The 17,582-nt window shown below is 46.4% G+C and overlaps 1 protein-coding gene across 1 annotated transcript; it reads left to right on the top strand.

Moving 5' to 3' along the window:
* LOC109839192 lies at positions 136-17,372 on the top strand. The gene is made up of 2 exons (XM_020407622.1): positions 136-253; positions 16,855-17,372. The coding sequence occupies exons 1-2, from the start codon at positions 136-138 to the stop codon at positions 17,370-17,372; spliced, it is 636 nt and encodes a 211-aa protein (XP_020263211.1).

The following is a 17,582-nucleotide window of genomic DNA, read 5'->3' as shown; positions in this document are numbered from 1 at the left end:
ATGAATCTCAAGAGACCCGTTCCGAATTGAAGGGTGACCATGTTTGTAGTCACCGTTTTCGCACCTTCTCCTTCTTTAGGACTCCTACATCATAAAGAGCTTGTAGCTTATCCTTAGGATATAACATTTGGAGGAATGGTGATCGATAAATCTGTGGTGCACACAGTAGCTTGGGTCATCGGTCTTATTCACGTCTTTAGCTTTCATGACTTCTGGAAGCTTGATCCTATTGCTCTTGAGAAGTGTCTTGAAGGTAGCTACCACCTAATCTTCTGTGAAGTCGTATTGTATTTGCGGGTGTTGCTTGAAGGGCTTAGGCTTTTGCCTCTGTGCCGGTTTAGGGGATGGAGTGGAATCGACAACCATGATCTCCTTCCCTCTTGACCGAGGGTTCCTAGAGGTGTTCGGTTTCGAAGCTCTGCTTTTGGGCTGAGGTCTTCGGCTTCCAGTCTTTTGATCATGTTCTTTACTTGCTCACCTTGGCGAACAAGTTCCTTCCATGTTCGGGTTTCCACCGTGCCGATTCTGGATAGAATGTCGATCGAGAGGTTGTTGCAGCACATCTCAACCAGGGTACTCAAGGAGACTTAGTCTCAACACTAAAGCAACCGATTCTTGAATCTCTTAACAAAATTGCTGACCAACTCTATCTTTTTCTACTTGTCGGTAAGCAGGGTGGCCATCAATACTTCTATATCATCATCAAAGAAACAAGCTAAGAAAAATCTTTTCACATCGGCCCATGACTTGATGGAGCTTGGTTCTAACTTGCGAAACCATTCAAAGGCTACCCCCTTTAGGGTGCCGATGAATAGTCGGGTGAGGATGACGTCATTTCCCATGAGAAATCCTGTCTGAGACATGAAATAGTAGATATGCTACGAGGGAGATCCATTGCCATCAAATTGGACTAGGCTCATCGGCTTGAACTTTGTCGGGTAGGGGACCATATCCTATTCGGGTGGATACGGTCTTGTTCGCGGGGAAAATCGTTTTCTTCATTGATGTCATTGTGATCTCAAAATAACAACTTTTTGTGGTTACAAAAGATCCGGTCTTTTTTAGATCTGGTTACAACGAAATCAAAGAAAGAAAAAAAATTAAAAGATTACAACTTTCTCCTTGTGAACAAATCGCGAGCTCCTGTTTTGCGGTCGCTCGCTTTTGTGGGTTCTTAGCCAACGCCGAGGTTAATCCGTGGACCACCGCGCGATCTAGATCCGGTCGGATCTATACGATTTGACGGGTATTATTCCACGAAGGGAATAATAGCCGGGAGGGATTAGTTCACTAAGGAAATAATCGCTCGGATCTCGGGATCTAAGACCAAGCTTAGATCCGGAGTGTGATCTCGTGTAGATCTCAGATCTGTTCTTCCCCTGTCTCAAACTCCTGCCTTTTGTGACGTGGATGCTCGCCGAGGATCAGATCTGGATGTCCAAGTCTTCAAGTCTTCAAAACTCTAAGCTCGATCTTCAATCTGAAAGAGTTTCGGCTCTCAAAAGTCCAACCTTTGAAAATGAACAAAAGGGGGCCTATTTATAGGCTACCCTCACTGTGCCTTGGGCACAGTGCAGCCGGCCACCTTGAGGTGGCTCGGCTCTGGGCCGGCCACCGATTTGGAATTCTGGATCCCGATTTGGCAGTAAATCGGCTTCGGTGTTTGAATTCGAACCCGTTCCGTAGTTGTATGACTTGTTGACTCATCGAACCGTTGGCTTGATTCCGCACGCGAATGGATGCATTCCGTTGCTCGCGTGCGATTCGTTGACCTTGTCGCCTCGTCACTCGATGGTTTGTCGAATCATCGCGCCGAGCTATGCCAAGGGACTTTTAAGCAATTTTACATGCCTACAGATACCCCCTCCAAAGTATTTCAGCCTCGTTCTTTTATAGAAGAGTTTGGAATACTTTGGATATGATTGTCCCAACCTTCAGTCGGTGTAACGGGACCTTGGAATTGCTTCTGTTCTTGATTCCTTTAATCCTTCAGGCTATTCGGTGCTTTGTCGAATATCTGAAAGGGTTTCGGTGCTGCATTTATTGTCTGACCGTTGTCGGAATTTCGAATTTGAAGTCGTTTCCTAATTTTCTGATCTTTAGCTCGTGCTCGTTGGTTCAACATAGCATTGACCATCGATTATTGGCGTTGCGACGCGTTGTCCGGCGTCGTGTTGTTGAGTTATCCTTAAGAATATTTATGAAAACATTCTCCAGGAACTTCTCAACGAAAACTAGGGAACAGTTTATACTCATATATCTTATTGGAGTATTTTCTGTGCCCAAATGAACTGAACCGGTCTGACAATGACCCAAAAAAGGCAGTAATTAGGCTCAAAAAATCCTCCCAGACTCTTCCGTGTGTGGGAGAGGAAAGATTCTTCCGATCATATGGGAGAGGAGTGAATAAATGATGGGCTTAATCGTCGGTCGATTTGAAATCGTTTCGACACTCGGTTCAGCTTCAATTTAGATTTCGGTTCAAAACCGGTCCGGTCCGGTTCGGTTCGGTCTGGCTCAAGGCCAGTTCACCCTATAAAAGGGTTCTCTTTTTTTTTTCTTTTCTTTTACCTTGGGCCGGCCATCTCTCTAGCCTCTTTTTTGGATTTCTCTTCCCTCGAGCATCCGTTCTCCCTCAAAACCTGATATTCATCTTAGATTTAGTCTTCCTTTTGATCTTTGACTGAGAAACCCCTCAAAACTTCCATTTTTAGAATTTCTCTCAGGCCCCTCGAGCGCGTGGTTCGAGCACTTTTTAAGATCTAATTTTTATTGGATCTTAGAGCTTTCCCTCAGGTATATCTTCCATAATTTTAGCATTTTTTATGCTTAATTTAATTTATGAACTTGTGGGATTGCATGCAAGGGTTAGGATTATGATTTGGCGCCTCGAGCTTATCTTTCAGGGGGTAGAATTGCAATAAAAAAAGAGGATTTTTTTCTAGATCTGACCTCTTGATTTATTTTGCAGGTCATTATGTCGCGAGTCTCGAGAGGTCGTTCCCCTGCTGCATCGGCTGACGGCGTGCTTCCTTCATATGCTGGTGAGCTACTTTTTGCATATTCGAAATTTTACAAATTAGCCCTCTTTTTTCTGAAAATATGGGAAATTTTACAAATTAGCCCTCTTTTTCTGAAAATTTGCAAATTGGTCCTTTTAACCCCATGTTGTTCTCCTTGGTGAGGCAATCGGGAAGAGCCTTGATTCTCCTTGGTGAGGATCGACGCTTTAAAGATGGGTTTTGCTTGGTCAAAATCATATCTCATAATAAAGGGGGCGTTTTGACGCTGCATTATGCTTTATAAGGTAGGGATATATTGTCGATATACCCTGTCTTATAAATGCACAATGTGACCAAATCGTCTCACCCTTTATAAGGTAATGACTCTATCTTACCGGTTTGTAAGATGAGTTCAACTTCCTTTTATAACTGAGACTAACAAACACTTAATTGCTTGTTTTCAGTGGAATATCCCTCTAGAGCGTTCTCATCTCATGCTGTGGACGGACGTCATGACGAGTATTATTCGACGTCCGATGATCTTTCGCCTATTCCGCTTACTTTTCAGTTTGGTCCGGGCACGTCGACAGAGGTTGCCCAGGTGGTGAAGGAAGGGGGACATCGAGCCCTTCGCTAGTTGATTACAGATGCGCCTCTTGTGAAGGATGCCAGTTCTGTTCAGTCTCTCAGGAAGACTGATTTCTTGTTTGGCGATTATGTCAGAGACCCTGATGCAGCGTTTATTGAAGTCGAGCAGTGGCTTCATAAGACTGGCAGTAGTTTCCTGTATTTGCCGAAGATTCCTCGACATCGTTCTTTGACTGAGCTCAGGCGTCAGGCTGTGAAACGGGAGATGTCGTGGTGTTTCACAGAGGAGCATGAGAGCGTTCACTACGACTACATTACTCATCAGGCAGTTCCTAGTTCGAGCAGGAATCACATTGTTGGACTGCGTCCTGGAGTACTGAGGCTAGATGCACCGCCCCGTAACGAGTTCCTTGCCTCTGCTTCCACTTTGAGGAATCGCCTCGCTAACTTAGGACGGGAGATGCCTGCACCGCGCCACAGATTCTATGGTTGGGTCCATTCTTTGGACAAGTTTTGGTGGGATCGTATGACAAAGTACGTCTTGAGCAGATGGAGCGAGGAGTTGCACGCTTGCGGTCTTTATGCAGCCATTCGTGCCACCATGCATGGTTTACCTGTTAGTGCGAAGCATTTCTTTGCCCTATGCGAGCTTTATAATCCAGATTCCAACACTTTTCTGACCAGGCACGGAGAGTTGGGCTTGGCTCTTCATGAGATGCATAAGATTTCTGGTTTGCCCATGGGTCAGATGTTATACCAGGAGTATTTTCCTTCCAACCATGAACTGAGTCAACTGAAGGATCGCATGCCCGACCGCTACGAGACCTTATGGGACCTCACCTGTCACTATCACATTGCTTTGGCGCAGTCTAAGCCCCTAGCGAAGAGGACCAAAGCAAATGTGAGCCTGAAGCAGTTCGCATCATATTTGTTCAGGAATCTGGAGAGCCATTCTGGCCAATCTATTTGTGAACCGGTACCGCTGACTCCTTCAGAGGTTAATGAGCTGCTGAATAAGACTAACGCCCAATCCTATACCATTAGCAGTTCCGAGAGCGGCTTTCCTGCAGGGACTAAATTCAGATCGTTCTTATATCATGCGACCGCACCGATTCGTCCGATGACTCTCCTTGCCGGTTATCTCGCCATCTGGTTGAAGAAATGTGTGGTCCCGTATCAGTCTGGTGACGCTCTGCCACTGGAAGTGCTCTATCCTGCAGTTCAGCTTGCCTACAAGAAGGAACTTTCGCTTCTTCCGGTGATGGTTGCTAACATTCATCGAGGGCTTCGGCAGATTTCTGGTGCTTTTACACGGAGAGATGATGATAAACCGACTCAGATTCCTACCATTAAGGTAGAGCTCCCGTATATTTATTTGATGGCTTGGTTCGTTCTTCATCGTTCCGACGTGATGTCAATACCGAATGCCATAGATCAGTCTGTCCCCTTTCTACAGTTGCTTGAGAATGGTGAATGGGAGGGCCGAGGATTCCCCGATATCAGGCGTCAGCTACAAGTCCACAAGTGCTGGGCATTCTCCACTTGCTTTCCCCAGTTCTCCAGCCGGTACGGCGCGTGTTTGATTGATGAGGAGAAGCCGAGGGAGTATAGGACTTATCTGGATATGGGCTGCTTTAATTGGCTAGTGAACATTAGGCCGGGTTACCTGACTTTCCGCACTGGTGCTAGGTTCAGTCTCCCGGGTGCTGAGCGACAGTTGAACCTCACTTTCTTGAGCTACAGGTGGTTGTTAGCAGCTAATAAGACTGTCCCTGTGAAGCCTATTGAAGAGTTGGTGGCCGAAGAAGCCTCTCAGATTGATTCTCATGTGATTCGGGACGGTGCTCAGTCACAGAGGGCGCGGGGCAAGACCCACCGACTTGATGCAGAAGGTCATAGGGCCTTTAGTTCTGCTGAAGAGGCTTCAGGCGGAGATCCTGAAGACTACGAGGCAGATTTCGAGCGAGGTTAGTCACCCATCTTTTCTTTCTGCATTTCCGAATAGCCAGTCCTGACCACTATCTGATATTTCAGGGACAGCGACAAATAGTGAAGAGGAATTTCGTCCTTTTGCCCGGGCAAGACCTTCGACTACTGTTCGTGCTGATAGGCGGAAGAGATTAGCCCATAAGCCGCCTGCAGGTTCGCGGGCATCTGAGATGGACTTGGCTGGTGATGATCCTGCTAGCGACAGAGGTAACATCTACTCTATAGATCATTCTCTTGATCGTTTAGATTTTTAGGCTCATGCTTTCCCATTCTATGCAGGAGAGCGCGAGGAAGGGGAGATGAGTTTCGATCCTGCTCCTCATGAGTTTGTATCTTCTGTTGAGCCTGACTCACCTTACCAGGTAGAAAAACCTGCAGAAGCCGCCGACTTTAGGGAGGCTACCAATGTAGGACCTGATTCAGTGAATCCAGATACATCTACGAGAGGTAACTTATTTCCATTGGTCATATTCTCTTCATTCTTCTTTCGTACTTACATTTCCTTGTGTCAGATTTTTCGATTGACGATTTTGACGAGGCAGGTTTGCCTGCAGACACTTCTATGTTCCACTTCATGTATGACTCTCCTCAGATCGATGGCCCGCTGCCCGAGGATATGTTTCCTGAGCCCGTACTCCCTCAAGATCCCGAGAATGGTTCTTTTGAAAGTACGTGCCTCTTCTCGAGTTAATTATAGGACTAGCCAATTTTTTGACTAATGCAGCTATAATGTAATGCATCTGAACATTCTGTTCTGTGTTTAACAGGAGCTTTTGCTGAGGCTGATCCTGCTGAGCCGGCTGTGAGACCAACTCCACCAGTTGACACACCCACAGCCGTTACGTCTCCGCTACCCCCAGCGACTCAAGGGGAAGGAGGTATAAATTAAGCCGCTGAAAATGTCATTTATTTCCTTATTAAGGCTTTTTGACGGATTTCTCCTTTTTGTGTAGGGCTTTCCTCTCGGCTTCATGTCCTCGTGAAGGAGTTGTTATCGGACAATGACCCTGAGAAGATCGTCATTTGTGTAGAAGTCCGCTCTTTCTTCTCCTTTATGAATGTTATGCTTGGCAAACTCCTCCACGACGGACTTTCCCTTCGCCAGTTTAAACCATTCCTTGATTCTAAAATAAATTTAATAAGGGATGCGGGATACCCGGATCTGGCGAGAGTTATATTCGATGACCTTGACTGCTTAGAGCGTGAGCTTCAGATGTTTCACGAGCTCCGGGATGCAGGTGCCTCTTCATTCATTGCTGCTGAGTTGGATACTCGCTTACAGTCATGGCGCAGTACTCGGATGGTTGCTGAGCTCGAGATTCAGGTGCAGCGGGGCCGAATAGATCGAGTTGAGGCTAACCTTGCTACTAAATCATCCTCACTTGACGAGCTTGATTCTTCCATCGCTTCTTGTGAGACCCAGATAGATCAGCTCCGACGAGAACTCCGTGAGAAGGAGGAGACTTTGAGTATTCTCCAGATGACAAAGCTGCAGGATCAGCAAACACACACTGCTTTATCTGATGAGCTGAAGTCCTTGAAGCAGCAGCTGGTCGAGACAGAGGAAGTTGCGGTGAAGACTTTAGCCGCCAATGAAGAGTCCATCAGAGCCGAGTTGCAGGATGAGCTTAGGCAAGCTTATGATGAGAAGCTGTCTAAGTTTAGTCAGCAGATCCTTAGCCATGGGCTTGATGTATGATTTTATTTGCTGAAAACTTTGACATTTGATTCTCTTAGTGAAACTGGTTTTTATCTTTATCTTTATTATGATTCCTCATTCCGTTTGAAATGATTGACCATAATACTCATAGGATTTTTGGCAAACCCTCAGCCTTCAACGGGTTTGATTAGCCTTTACCGACTACCGTTTGAGTCGGGCTAGCATGCGGATTGTCGAAATCCGTTCCGCATGTAACGTTGTGCTAAGGGAGTAAACTCCCTTAGACTTCGTGCTATGATGTCGAATACATAGACTTCGCCATTGTTACGGGAATAGGCTACCCGGCGACACGTGTTAGGTGTTGACTTTAGGATTTTTGGCTAACCCCCAGCCTTCAACGGGTTTGATTAGCCTTTACCGACTACCGTTTGAGTCGGGCTAGCATGCGGATTATCGGAATCCGTTCCGCATGTAACGTTGTGCTAAAGGAATGAAATCCCTTAGACTTGATGCTACGACTTCGAATACGTAGACTTCGCCATTGTTACGGGAATAAGCTACCCGGCAACACGTGTTAGGTGTTGACTTTATCCCTACTTAGGCTTCGGGATAAAATACCCCAGAATCGGACTCTGGTGTCTTTTTGTTCGGAAAAAGACTAAACCGGCGACGCGTGTTAGGCGTCGGCATACCCTTTCTTAGGATTCAGGATGAAATTCCCCATGCGAGTAAGGCATGGATTCTGGTGTTATTAATAACAACCTGTCACAATGTCGAATATGTGAACGGGTGTTCTTTTTAAACGGTTAAGAACTAACCGGCAGCGCGTGTCAGGCGCAGACTTATCCCTGCTTAGGATTCGGGATAAACTTCCTAGGATGAATCCTAAATTGATAAATTTCGGAAAAGATCGATGCGGGAAAGGCAGAATTTTATATTCTATTTCCCGGTCTTCTTTTAGGGTGAAGGCGAACCCGAAAACAAGGAAGGAAGAATTTTATATTCTATTCCCTGATCCTGGAAAGGAAGAATTTTATATTCTATTTCCAGCGAGGAAGAAACTAGAAGTGGGGTGTCCACTCCGAGAATCTGGAAGATCTAGATAAACTTACCTTTTATAGGATTGGTTATCTGATCGAAAGATGAATTCTTCGTTTATCGAAGCGAAATTTCAACTTTGATTATAACTATAAAAAAGTTTAACCAAAGAGAAAGGAGGGGAGTTCTTTCGTTTATCGAAAGGGGACTCCGAACTGAAAATGGACTTCTTGTTCATGGACGGAATCAAGAGGGCCGGATAAACATTTTTGTGGATTCACCGCCAGTTGGACTTGATCAGTGAAAGATTTTGGTGGTAAAGATGTTTTTGGGTTATCCTCTAGAATATTGAGTGTAATATTCTTCGAGGAACTTCCCGGTAAATGGGTTATCCTGAATGTACTAGGGATAGTACTTTTTCAGGAACTTCCCATTTATTGGCATTAATTGCCTGGCGCCTTCTTGAGTAATCAGGCGATATGCGCCGTTTGAATAGACTGTGTCTATTATAAACGGTCCTTCCCATTTGGGTTCGAATTTACCTTTCTTCTTGGAGGTGAGAATTATTGGTCGGCGAGCAGCGAGGACCAGATCTCCTTCCTTGAAGCTTCTTCGGCGGACTCTTTTGTCAAAAGCCCTTGACATCCTAGCCTGGTAGAATTCGATATGTTGTTGAGCTTCCAAGCGCTTTTCATCCAGCCTCTCGAGCTCTTCGAGACGCTTCTGATGTTGTTCTTCGGTCGTCATCTCCGTTGCGAGAGCGATCCGAAGGGAGGGAATTTGAATTTCCAAAGGTAGCACCGCTTCGCATCCATATACTAACGAGTACGGAGTAGCTCCCGTAGGAGTGCGTATGGTGGTGCGATAAGCCCAGAGTGCCTCCCCAAGTTTATCGTCCCAGTCTCGTTTGTTGGTCTTCACGAGCTTAGACAGGATCTTAATGATCGTCTTATTGAAAGCTTCAGCTAATCCGTTTGCAGCTGGATAATACGCTGTTGACGATACATCCTCGATCTTGAATTTATCACAAAACCTGATGAAAGCGTTGCTTATGAACTGTGGACCGTTATCGTGGATGATCCGTCTCGGCACGCCGTGTCGGTATATGACATGATGCTTGATGAAGTTGATGACGTTGTTTGTCTTCACTTCCTTAAGCGGAATCGCCTCAGCCCACTTTGAAAAGTAGTCAGTGATAGCGAGAATAAACCGATCACCTTTGACTGAAGGGGGAAAAATTGGACCGATATCTTTATCTTTATTATGATTCCTCATTCTGTTTGAAATGATTGACCATAATACTCATAGGATTTTTGGCAAACCCTCAGCCTTCAACGGGTTTGATAAGCCTTTACCGACTATCGTTTGAGTCGGGCTAGCATGCGGATTGTCTAAATCCGTTCCGCATGTAACGTTGTGCTAAGATATTGAATACGTAGACTTCATCTTTCTCCTGTGAAAAGACTAAACAGCAACGTGTATGAGACATTGACTTAGGATTTTTGGCAAATCCTCAGCCTTCAACGGATTTGACGTGCTTTTACCGACTACCGTTTGAATCGGGTTTACATGTAGATTGTTTTAATCCGTTCCGCATGTGACGTTGCGCTAAAGGAATGAACTCCCTTAGACTTGATGCTACGACTTCGAATACGTAGACTTCGTCTTTCTCACGGGAATAGACTACCCGGCGACGCGTGTTAGGCGCTGACTTTAGGATTTTTGGCTAACCCCAAGCCTTTAACGGATTTGATTAACCTTTACCGACTACCGTTTGAGTCGGGCTAGCATGCGAATTGTCTAAATCCGTTCCGCATGTAACGTTGTGCTTAGAGACTGAATCCTCTAAGACTTGTTGCTATGACTTTGAATACATAGACTTCGCCGTTGTCATGGGAATAGGCTACCCAGCAACGTGTATTAAACGTTGACTTATCCCTCCTTAGGCTTCGGGATAAAATACCCCAGAATCGAACTCTGGTGTCTTTTTCTACGGAGAAATACTAAACCGGCGACGCGTATTAGGCGTCGGCATATCCTTTCTTAGGATCCAGGATGAAATTCCCCATGCGTGTAAGGCATGGATTTTGGTGTTATTAATAACAACCTGCCACAATGTTGAATATGTGAACGGGTGTTCTTTTTAGGCGAAAGACTAAACCGGCGACGCGTGTTAGGCGTCGGCATATCCTTTCTTAGGATTCAGGATGAAATTCCCCATGCGTGTAAGGCATGGATTTTGGTGTTATTAATAACAACCTGCCACAATGTTGAATATGTGAACGAGTGTTCTTTTTAACGTTTAAGAACTAACCGGCAGCGCGGGTTAAGCGCAGACTTATCCTTGCTTAGGTTTCAGGATAGAATACCCCAGAATCGAACTCTGGTGTCTTTTTGTATGGAAAAAGACTAAACCGGCGGCGCGTGTTAGGCGTCGGCATATCCTTTCTTAGGATTCAGGATGAAATTCCCCACGCGTGTAAGGCATGGATTTTGGTGTTATTAATAACAACCTGCCACAATGTTGAATATGCGGATGGGTATTCTTTTTAACGGTTAAGAACTAACCGGCAGCGCGGGTTAAGCGTAGACTTATCCCTGCTTAGGTTTTAGGACAAAATACCCCAGAATCGAACTCTGGTGTCTTTTTCTGTGGAAAAAGACTAAACCGGCAGCGCGTGTTAGGCGAATTCTTCTTTCTGCTTGATTAACGCTTCTTGAACTATTTGAGTGAGCTGGTCAGGAGTAATGGTGAACACTTCTCTTGTGTTTTTGGAAAGACGTGATAACTCGTGTAGAGTTACTTTCACTGGAATGTTAGCCAATTGGGTCATAACATCGAAGTGGTATGAAGCCTTTGAATTTTCCGGTCTGTCTCTTCCAAACTGTTGATTGAATTGATACTGCCTCGGGTTTTGAACACCTTGGTGCAGGTGTTCCTGCTGTGTCTTCTCAGCAGGTGCGGGAGGTGTTGTAATCGTCTCTACCTCAGCTAGTCGATCAGAGGTACTTGGATATTCGGAACGATACTCGTTCCCGTTTCTGGTGGCGAGTATTGGTTCTCCGGTGGTTATAAGAGTTGCATGTTCATTATCAAGAAACGAGAAGGTAGGGATTGCTTCGTCGTCTTCTTCTGGGATGGCCGAGGCTCCATAACAAGACTTACCTTTTCCTTTTGACTCTTTCTTGGAAAGGGTTCCAGTCCATTGTTCATCTTCAATCAGATCGGGGTGAACCCAGAGGATTTCGCCGTTTGGGGCTGTGTGTGGCACAAGCCCTTTTTGAATCAAGAGGGCCAGAAAAACATTTTTGGTGGACTCACTGTCAATTGAAATTGATCAGTGAGGGATTTTGGTGGTGACAATGATTTTGGGTTATCCTCTAGAATATTAAGTGTAATATTCTTCAAGGAACTTCCCGATAAATGAGTTATCCTGAAGGTACTAAGGATAGTACTTTTTCAAGAACTTCCTATTTATTGGCATTAATTGCCTGGCGTCCTCTGGAGTAATTAGGCGATATGCGCCATTTGAGTAGACTATGTCTATCACAAACGGGCCTTCCCATTTGGGTTCGAATTTACCTTTCTTCTTGGAATTGAGGATTATCGGTCGGCGAGCAGCGAGGACCTGATCTCCTTCCTTGAAGCTTCCCTGTCGGACTCTTTTGTTAAAAGCCCTTGACATCCTGGCTTGGTAAAACTCGATGTGTTGTTGAGCCTCCAAACGCTTTTCATCCAGCCTCTCGAGCTCTTCGAGACGCTTCTGATGTTGTTCCTCCGTCGTCATCTCCGTTGCGAGGGCGATCCGAAGGGACGGAATCTGAATTTCCAGCGGTAGCACAGCTTCACATCCGTATACCAGCGAATACGGGGTAGCTCCCGTAGGCGTGCGTATGGTGGTGCGATAAGCCCAGAGTGCTTCACCGAGTTTATCGTCCCAGTCTCGTTTATTGGTCTTCACGAGCTTGGACAGGATCTTAATGATCGTCTTGTTAAACGCCTCCGCTAATCCATTCGCGGCGGGATAATAAGGTGTTGATGAAACATCTTCAATTTTGAACTTGTCGCAGAATCTGACGAAGGCATTGCTTATGAACTGTGGACCGTTGTCATGAATGATCCTTCTTGGCACGCCGTGTCGGTAAATGACATGATGCTTGATGAAATTGATGACGTTGTTCGTCTTCACTTCTCTAAGCGGAATCGCTTCAGCCCACTTTGAGAAATAATCTGTGATCGCGAGGATGAACCGATCACCTTTGACTGAAGGGGGAAAAATAGGACCGACTATGTCCATACCCCAAGTCTCGAACGGCCATGAAGTGGTTGACGTGTGCAACTGCTCTGGCGGTTGATGCATATAATTCGCATGTATCTGGCAAGCGTGGCATTCTCGTGCGTATTCGATTGCGTCACGAACCATCGTTGGCCAGAAATATCCCATCCTCCTGATGCGATCATACAGTTTAGGACCGGGCTGATGCGCACCACATTCTCCTTCGTGTGCTTCCTTAAGAACTTCCTTTGCTTCTCTGTTCGAAAGGCATCGGAGTAAAAGACCGTCGTACCCTCTACGGTATAATGTATGGGTTTCAGTATTATAGAAGAATCTTGGAGCTCTTCGGCGGATTGATTCCTTTTCTTTTACATCCTCTGGCAAGATACCATATTGGACGTAGTCGATGATAGGAAAACGCCAATCTCGGGACTCAGACCCAATTTGAGTTGAATTCACCTCTTTGGCGTTCACGTTTCTATCCTCTTCTTCTTCAATCTCCGTACTGTATATGGGTACGCAGAGTTGATGCGTCCGTACTGTGACTAACAGCTCAGCTTCGGGAGGCTGTGCCAGTGATACTGCTAGTGCCGCCAGTGCGTCTGCATAAGCGTTCTGGAGACGAGCTCTTCCAAACTGTTGATTGAATTGAGACTGCCTCGGGTTTTGAACACCTTGGTGCAGGTGTTCCTGCTGTGTCTTCTCAGCAGGTGCGGGAGGTGTTGTAATCGTCTCTACCTCAGCTAGTCGATCAGAGGTACTTGGATATTCGGAACGATACTCGTTCCAGTTTCTAGTGGCGAGTATTGGTTCTCCGGTGGTTATAAGAGTTGCATGTTCATTATCAAGAAACGAGAAGGTAGGGATTGCTTCGTCGTCTTCTTCTGGGATGGCCGAGGCTCCATAACAAGACTTACCTTTTCCTTTTGACTCTTTCTTGGAAAGGGCTCCAGTCCATTGTTCATCTCCAATCAAATCTGGATGAACCCAAAGAATCTCACCATTCGGGGCTGTGTGTGGCACAAGTCCTTTCTGGCGTTGTCCGTATGGGTCGTCATTTATTGTCTTCATTCCTACCTTGGGGATGCATTTTGGTTCAAACCACGCTGTGGGCACTGATCCAAAGCTGATTGAAACCGCGTTTGCTCCAACATTCTTGGACGGCTTCGGGGTTATGACGCCTACATCAATTAGCGCCTGGATCTTGTCCTTCTGTGGTATGCACAGTACTTTGGGTCCGTAGTGTTGTCAGCTTCCTCCTGATTTGTGATAGGTGGTAGCTTGATCTTGTTACCTTCAAGGAGGGATTCGAAGATGGCTGGAACGTCTTCGTCCTTGAAAGAGTACTCTTTTTGGAGTCTCGGACCCGAAGTCTTTTGCTGCCTTCGGGATTGCTGTTGTGACGCTTGATTAGCACCACCAGTAGCTGCAGGTGTTTTGCCCTTACCACGAGAGGCGAAATTTGAGTCCAGCGGATTAACCGTCGGTTGGTTCCTCTCGGCCTTCTTCCTTCTAAGGAATCGCTCAGCCTGCTCCCCTCGGACCTTCAGATCCTTCCAAGTGTCAGACGGTGCTGTTCCCATTGCTTCCAACACGTCCAACGCAAGGTTGTTGTGGCAAGTTTGGAGGATGAATTCCTCTGTGATCGGGTCCCGGCAATTCATCGCCTTGTTCCGGAACCTTTTGACGAAGGTGTCGACTAACTCCCCGTCCTTCTGCTTCTCATCGAGCAATGATCCGATAGATATCTCGGTGTCGTCGTCGAAGAAGTTAGCGAGGAATTTTGTCTCCATGTCGTCCTAGCTATTTACGCTTCCTGGCTTGAGGCGGCGATACCAATCGAAGGCGGCTCCGCGAAGAGTGCCGACGAATGACCGCACCATCAGAGGCTCATTGCCGGAAATAATACCCAGGTGCGATTTGAAATAAATCAAATGCTGAGTGGGGGAACCCTTCCCATCGAACGGCGTGAAGTTGATTAGATTGAACTTCGCCGGATATGGGATCGATTCCCACTCTCTTGGGTATGGACAGGGAATGCCTGTTTTCTTCGTCTCTTGAGCGGAGATCAATGTGTTGATTTTGCTCTCGAGGTTTTTGATCTTCAAGTCTTCACTTGTATCTTCGTTGGCATCCTCGTTACCACCCCCTGCATTGACGGGAGGGTTATTGGCATTGTGAGCTTCATCCCTATCCGTGTGCTCCTCTTCCTGAACAACCTGGTTACGGTGGCTTGGTTCACCTCGCTGGTTCGTCAGTGCCTGAATTTGTTGCTCATGCATCTCTCTCATAGTCTGCATGGCCATCTGCATCTCGAACCTAAAGCTTTCCTGTTGTTTGGCTATGGCATCTTCGAGCATCTTGGCCACTTGTTCCGCGCTTATCATCAGTGACTCGCGGGGTTCCCCCTCACTGGACACTGTATTATCTGATGCGATTGCGGAGCAGGTATCCGACTCTTCACCTTCTGAAGGTACTCTTGTCCGAACCCTACCATAAGTTCCTCGTGCGATTGCTCCAGACTGCAGACGGGTTAGACGCCGGGATGCTTTCAGAATCGACTCGAAATCATCCTGTGCCGATGTCCCCTTGCTGGTCATGTTGGTGGTGACCCTCGGAAATTCTCCGTCTTCAATCATCCTTCTTCTTCGTTGAAAACGCCTAGGCCTGGGTTTTGGCGTCTCCGCACTGAGTCTTTCAAAAACTGAAACTCTTTCGGGGACCGCCTTGATGCAGTTGCATTCAGACAATACCGCCCGAATGAGTTTGGAACAGGGGCATTGAATTTCCTGTTCTCGGGGACTCCTCTTCCTGGTTCTATTCGTACCCCCAGCACGATAGTACAACTCGTCATTTTGACAGTCGGAGTAACCTATCGTGTGCGGGCACGACTTCTCAGGTATAACACTATCACTATCAGATGATAATGTTTCCGTCTGAGGTTGGATCGCCTTCTTTGGGCTTTCAAAAGTTACACGCCTCGAAACGTGCCTTTGTGGGCGCGAGTCTTCAGTGTGCTCTTGGACTTCGATGCGCAAATTGGTGCGCGCAGTTGCCTTGAGCTCTTTGTCATACTGGAGGTGACGACGACCCCCAATGTGTTGAGTCGTTCTGGGCTTCTTCATTGGGCCCAAACGCTCGTGAACTGGAACTTTGCCTCTCTCGTCGGGAACTGGACCGAGGCGCTCCAAAACTGGCTTCCTCCTTCGGGATGATTCTTAGCCATAGGAATTAACGGCGACTTTGGTTGATTCGCCGGAGTTTGACCTTGCTTAGAAGGCTGCGATGGTTGCTTTTTGGCCTGAGTCGCCACTTCAGACTTCGGCTTCCAGACTTGGCGGGTTGGTGGTGGCTTTTTCGTCACCTCCTTTTGCAGTCTTCTACGGGCTTCCTGGACTTTAGCCCGTGCCTGTGCTGACATCACGCGGCGCTTGCGGATACGCTCCTCAAGCGTCGAACGGTTCCGTTTGACGCGGACCCATTCGTTCTTTGGCGGCTTGGAGGAGTCGCCGTTCATTGGTGGTTGAGGCTGTTTACCTCTTCTGTTCTTCAGATCCGCGTTGTAGTGGAATCCGTCTGTAGACTCCATCGCCTTGGCGAGTTGCCGCGCAAGGCGTTGACGACGCCTCTGGCGGGCTCTCTTTGAGAGAGTCACAACGCCTTCAACAGTGGAGGCGTTGGCGGGAGTTGGGTTGACCTGGTTGGAGGTCGGCAGAACTTCACCCGACGCGACTTTGGCGTCAGCTGGGGTGAGAGCTTCGTTGGCTTTCCGAGCTTCTTCGAACCAACGAACTTTTCTCCTGGAGGAGAACTTCTTGGACTTGCGGGGGGAGGTAGATCCGGACGAGGACACGTATCACTATCAGATGATAATGTTTCCATCTGAGGTTGGATCGCCTTCTTTGGGCTTTCAAAAGTTACACGCCTCGAAACGTGCCTTTGTGGGCGCGAGTCTTCAGTGTGCTCTTGGACTTCGATGCGCAAATTGGTGCGCGCAGTTGCCTTGAGCTCTTTGTCATACTGGAGGTGACGGCGACCCCCAACGTGTTTAGTCATTCTGGGCTTCTTCATTGGGCCCAAACGCTCGTGAATTGGAACTTTGCCTCTCTCGTCGGGAACTGGACCGAGGCGCTCCAAAACTGGCTTCCTCCTTCGGGATGATTCTGCATGATCTCCCCAGACCACAGCCTTACGGGCTCCGAGTTTATGATGGTATTCATTTTCACTTGTGCACATTATGAATAATATATTAACTACTTGGTAATATTTTAGATTTTAAAATACTGTTTAATTAATGTAGGTAAATATTACCTATGTGACGCTGGATACACCACAATGCCAGGTTTCATATCCCTGTATTGCGGTGTCCGATATCATTTAAAAGAGCACACCGGTAGGACACCAAAGAATAGGAAGGAGTTGTTCAATTTAAGGCATTCATTTTTAAGATCAAAAATTGAGTGCACATTTGGGATACTGAAGAATCGGTTTAAAATTCTTGCGGCGAAGCCGAATTATCCATTTCCCACTCAAGTGGACATTGTACTAGCGTGTACTGTGTTGCACAACTTTATTGCCTTGGAGGATCCGGATGATGATATTTTAAATGAAAATGTTGAAATTGATGAAGATACTGGGGAAGAGACAAATGAAGACGATTCAAATGTGGTGGACTATACTCAAAGTAGGTCACAAAGAGAGGATCGAGATGTTAGAAATGAATGGAAGGAGTTACGAGATCAAATTGCTTGGGCGATGTGGGTGGATTATTGTGCAAAGTACAATGGTGGTAACACAATGGAGAGCGGTTTAACTTAGTGTGGTATTTGTTCTATGGCTATGTAATAACTTGGTGAATTTTAAAATACTGTTCGCATCGATATTGTTTAATGTTTCTTTGCTTGTAACAAACCATTACTACTTTTATCACTTGCTATTTTGTTATGTTGTTTGAACTAGAAATATCATCGTTTACTATATTCCCTGCTAAATGCATACATATCCCATATTCTATAAATTTCTTTATTG

The sequence above is a fragment of the Asparagus officinalis genome, chromosome 4 (genome assembly GCF_001876935.1).
Source record: "Asparagus officinalis chromosome 4, Aspof.V1, whole genome shotgun sequence".
NCBI lineage: Eukaryota > Viridiplantae > Streptophyta > Magnoliopsida > Asparagales > Asparagaceae > Asparagus > Asparagus officinalis.
The sequence above is the reverse complement of the archived record's forward strand: the minus strand, read 5'-3'. Positions and strand labels throughout refer to the sequence as shown.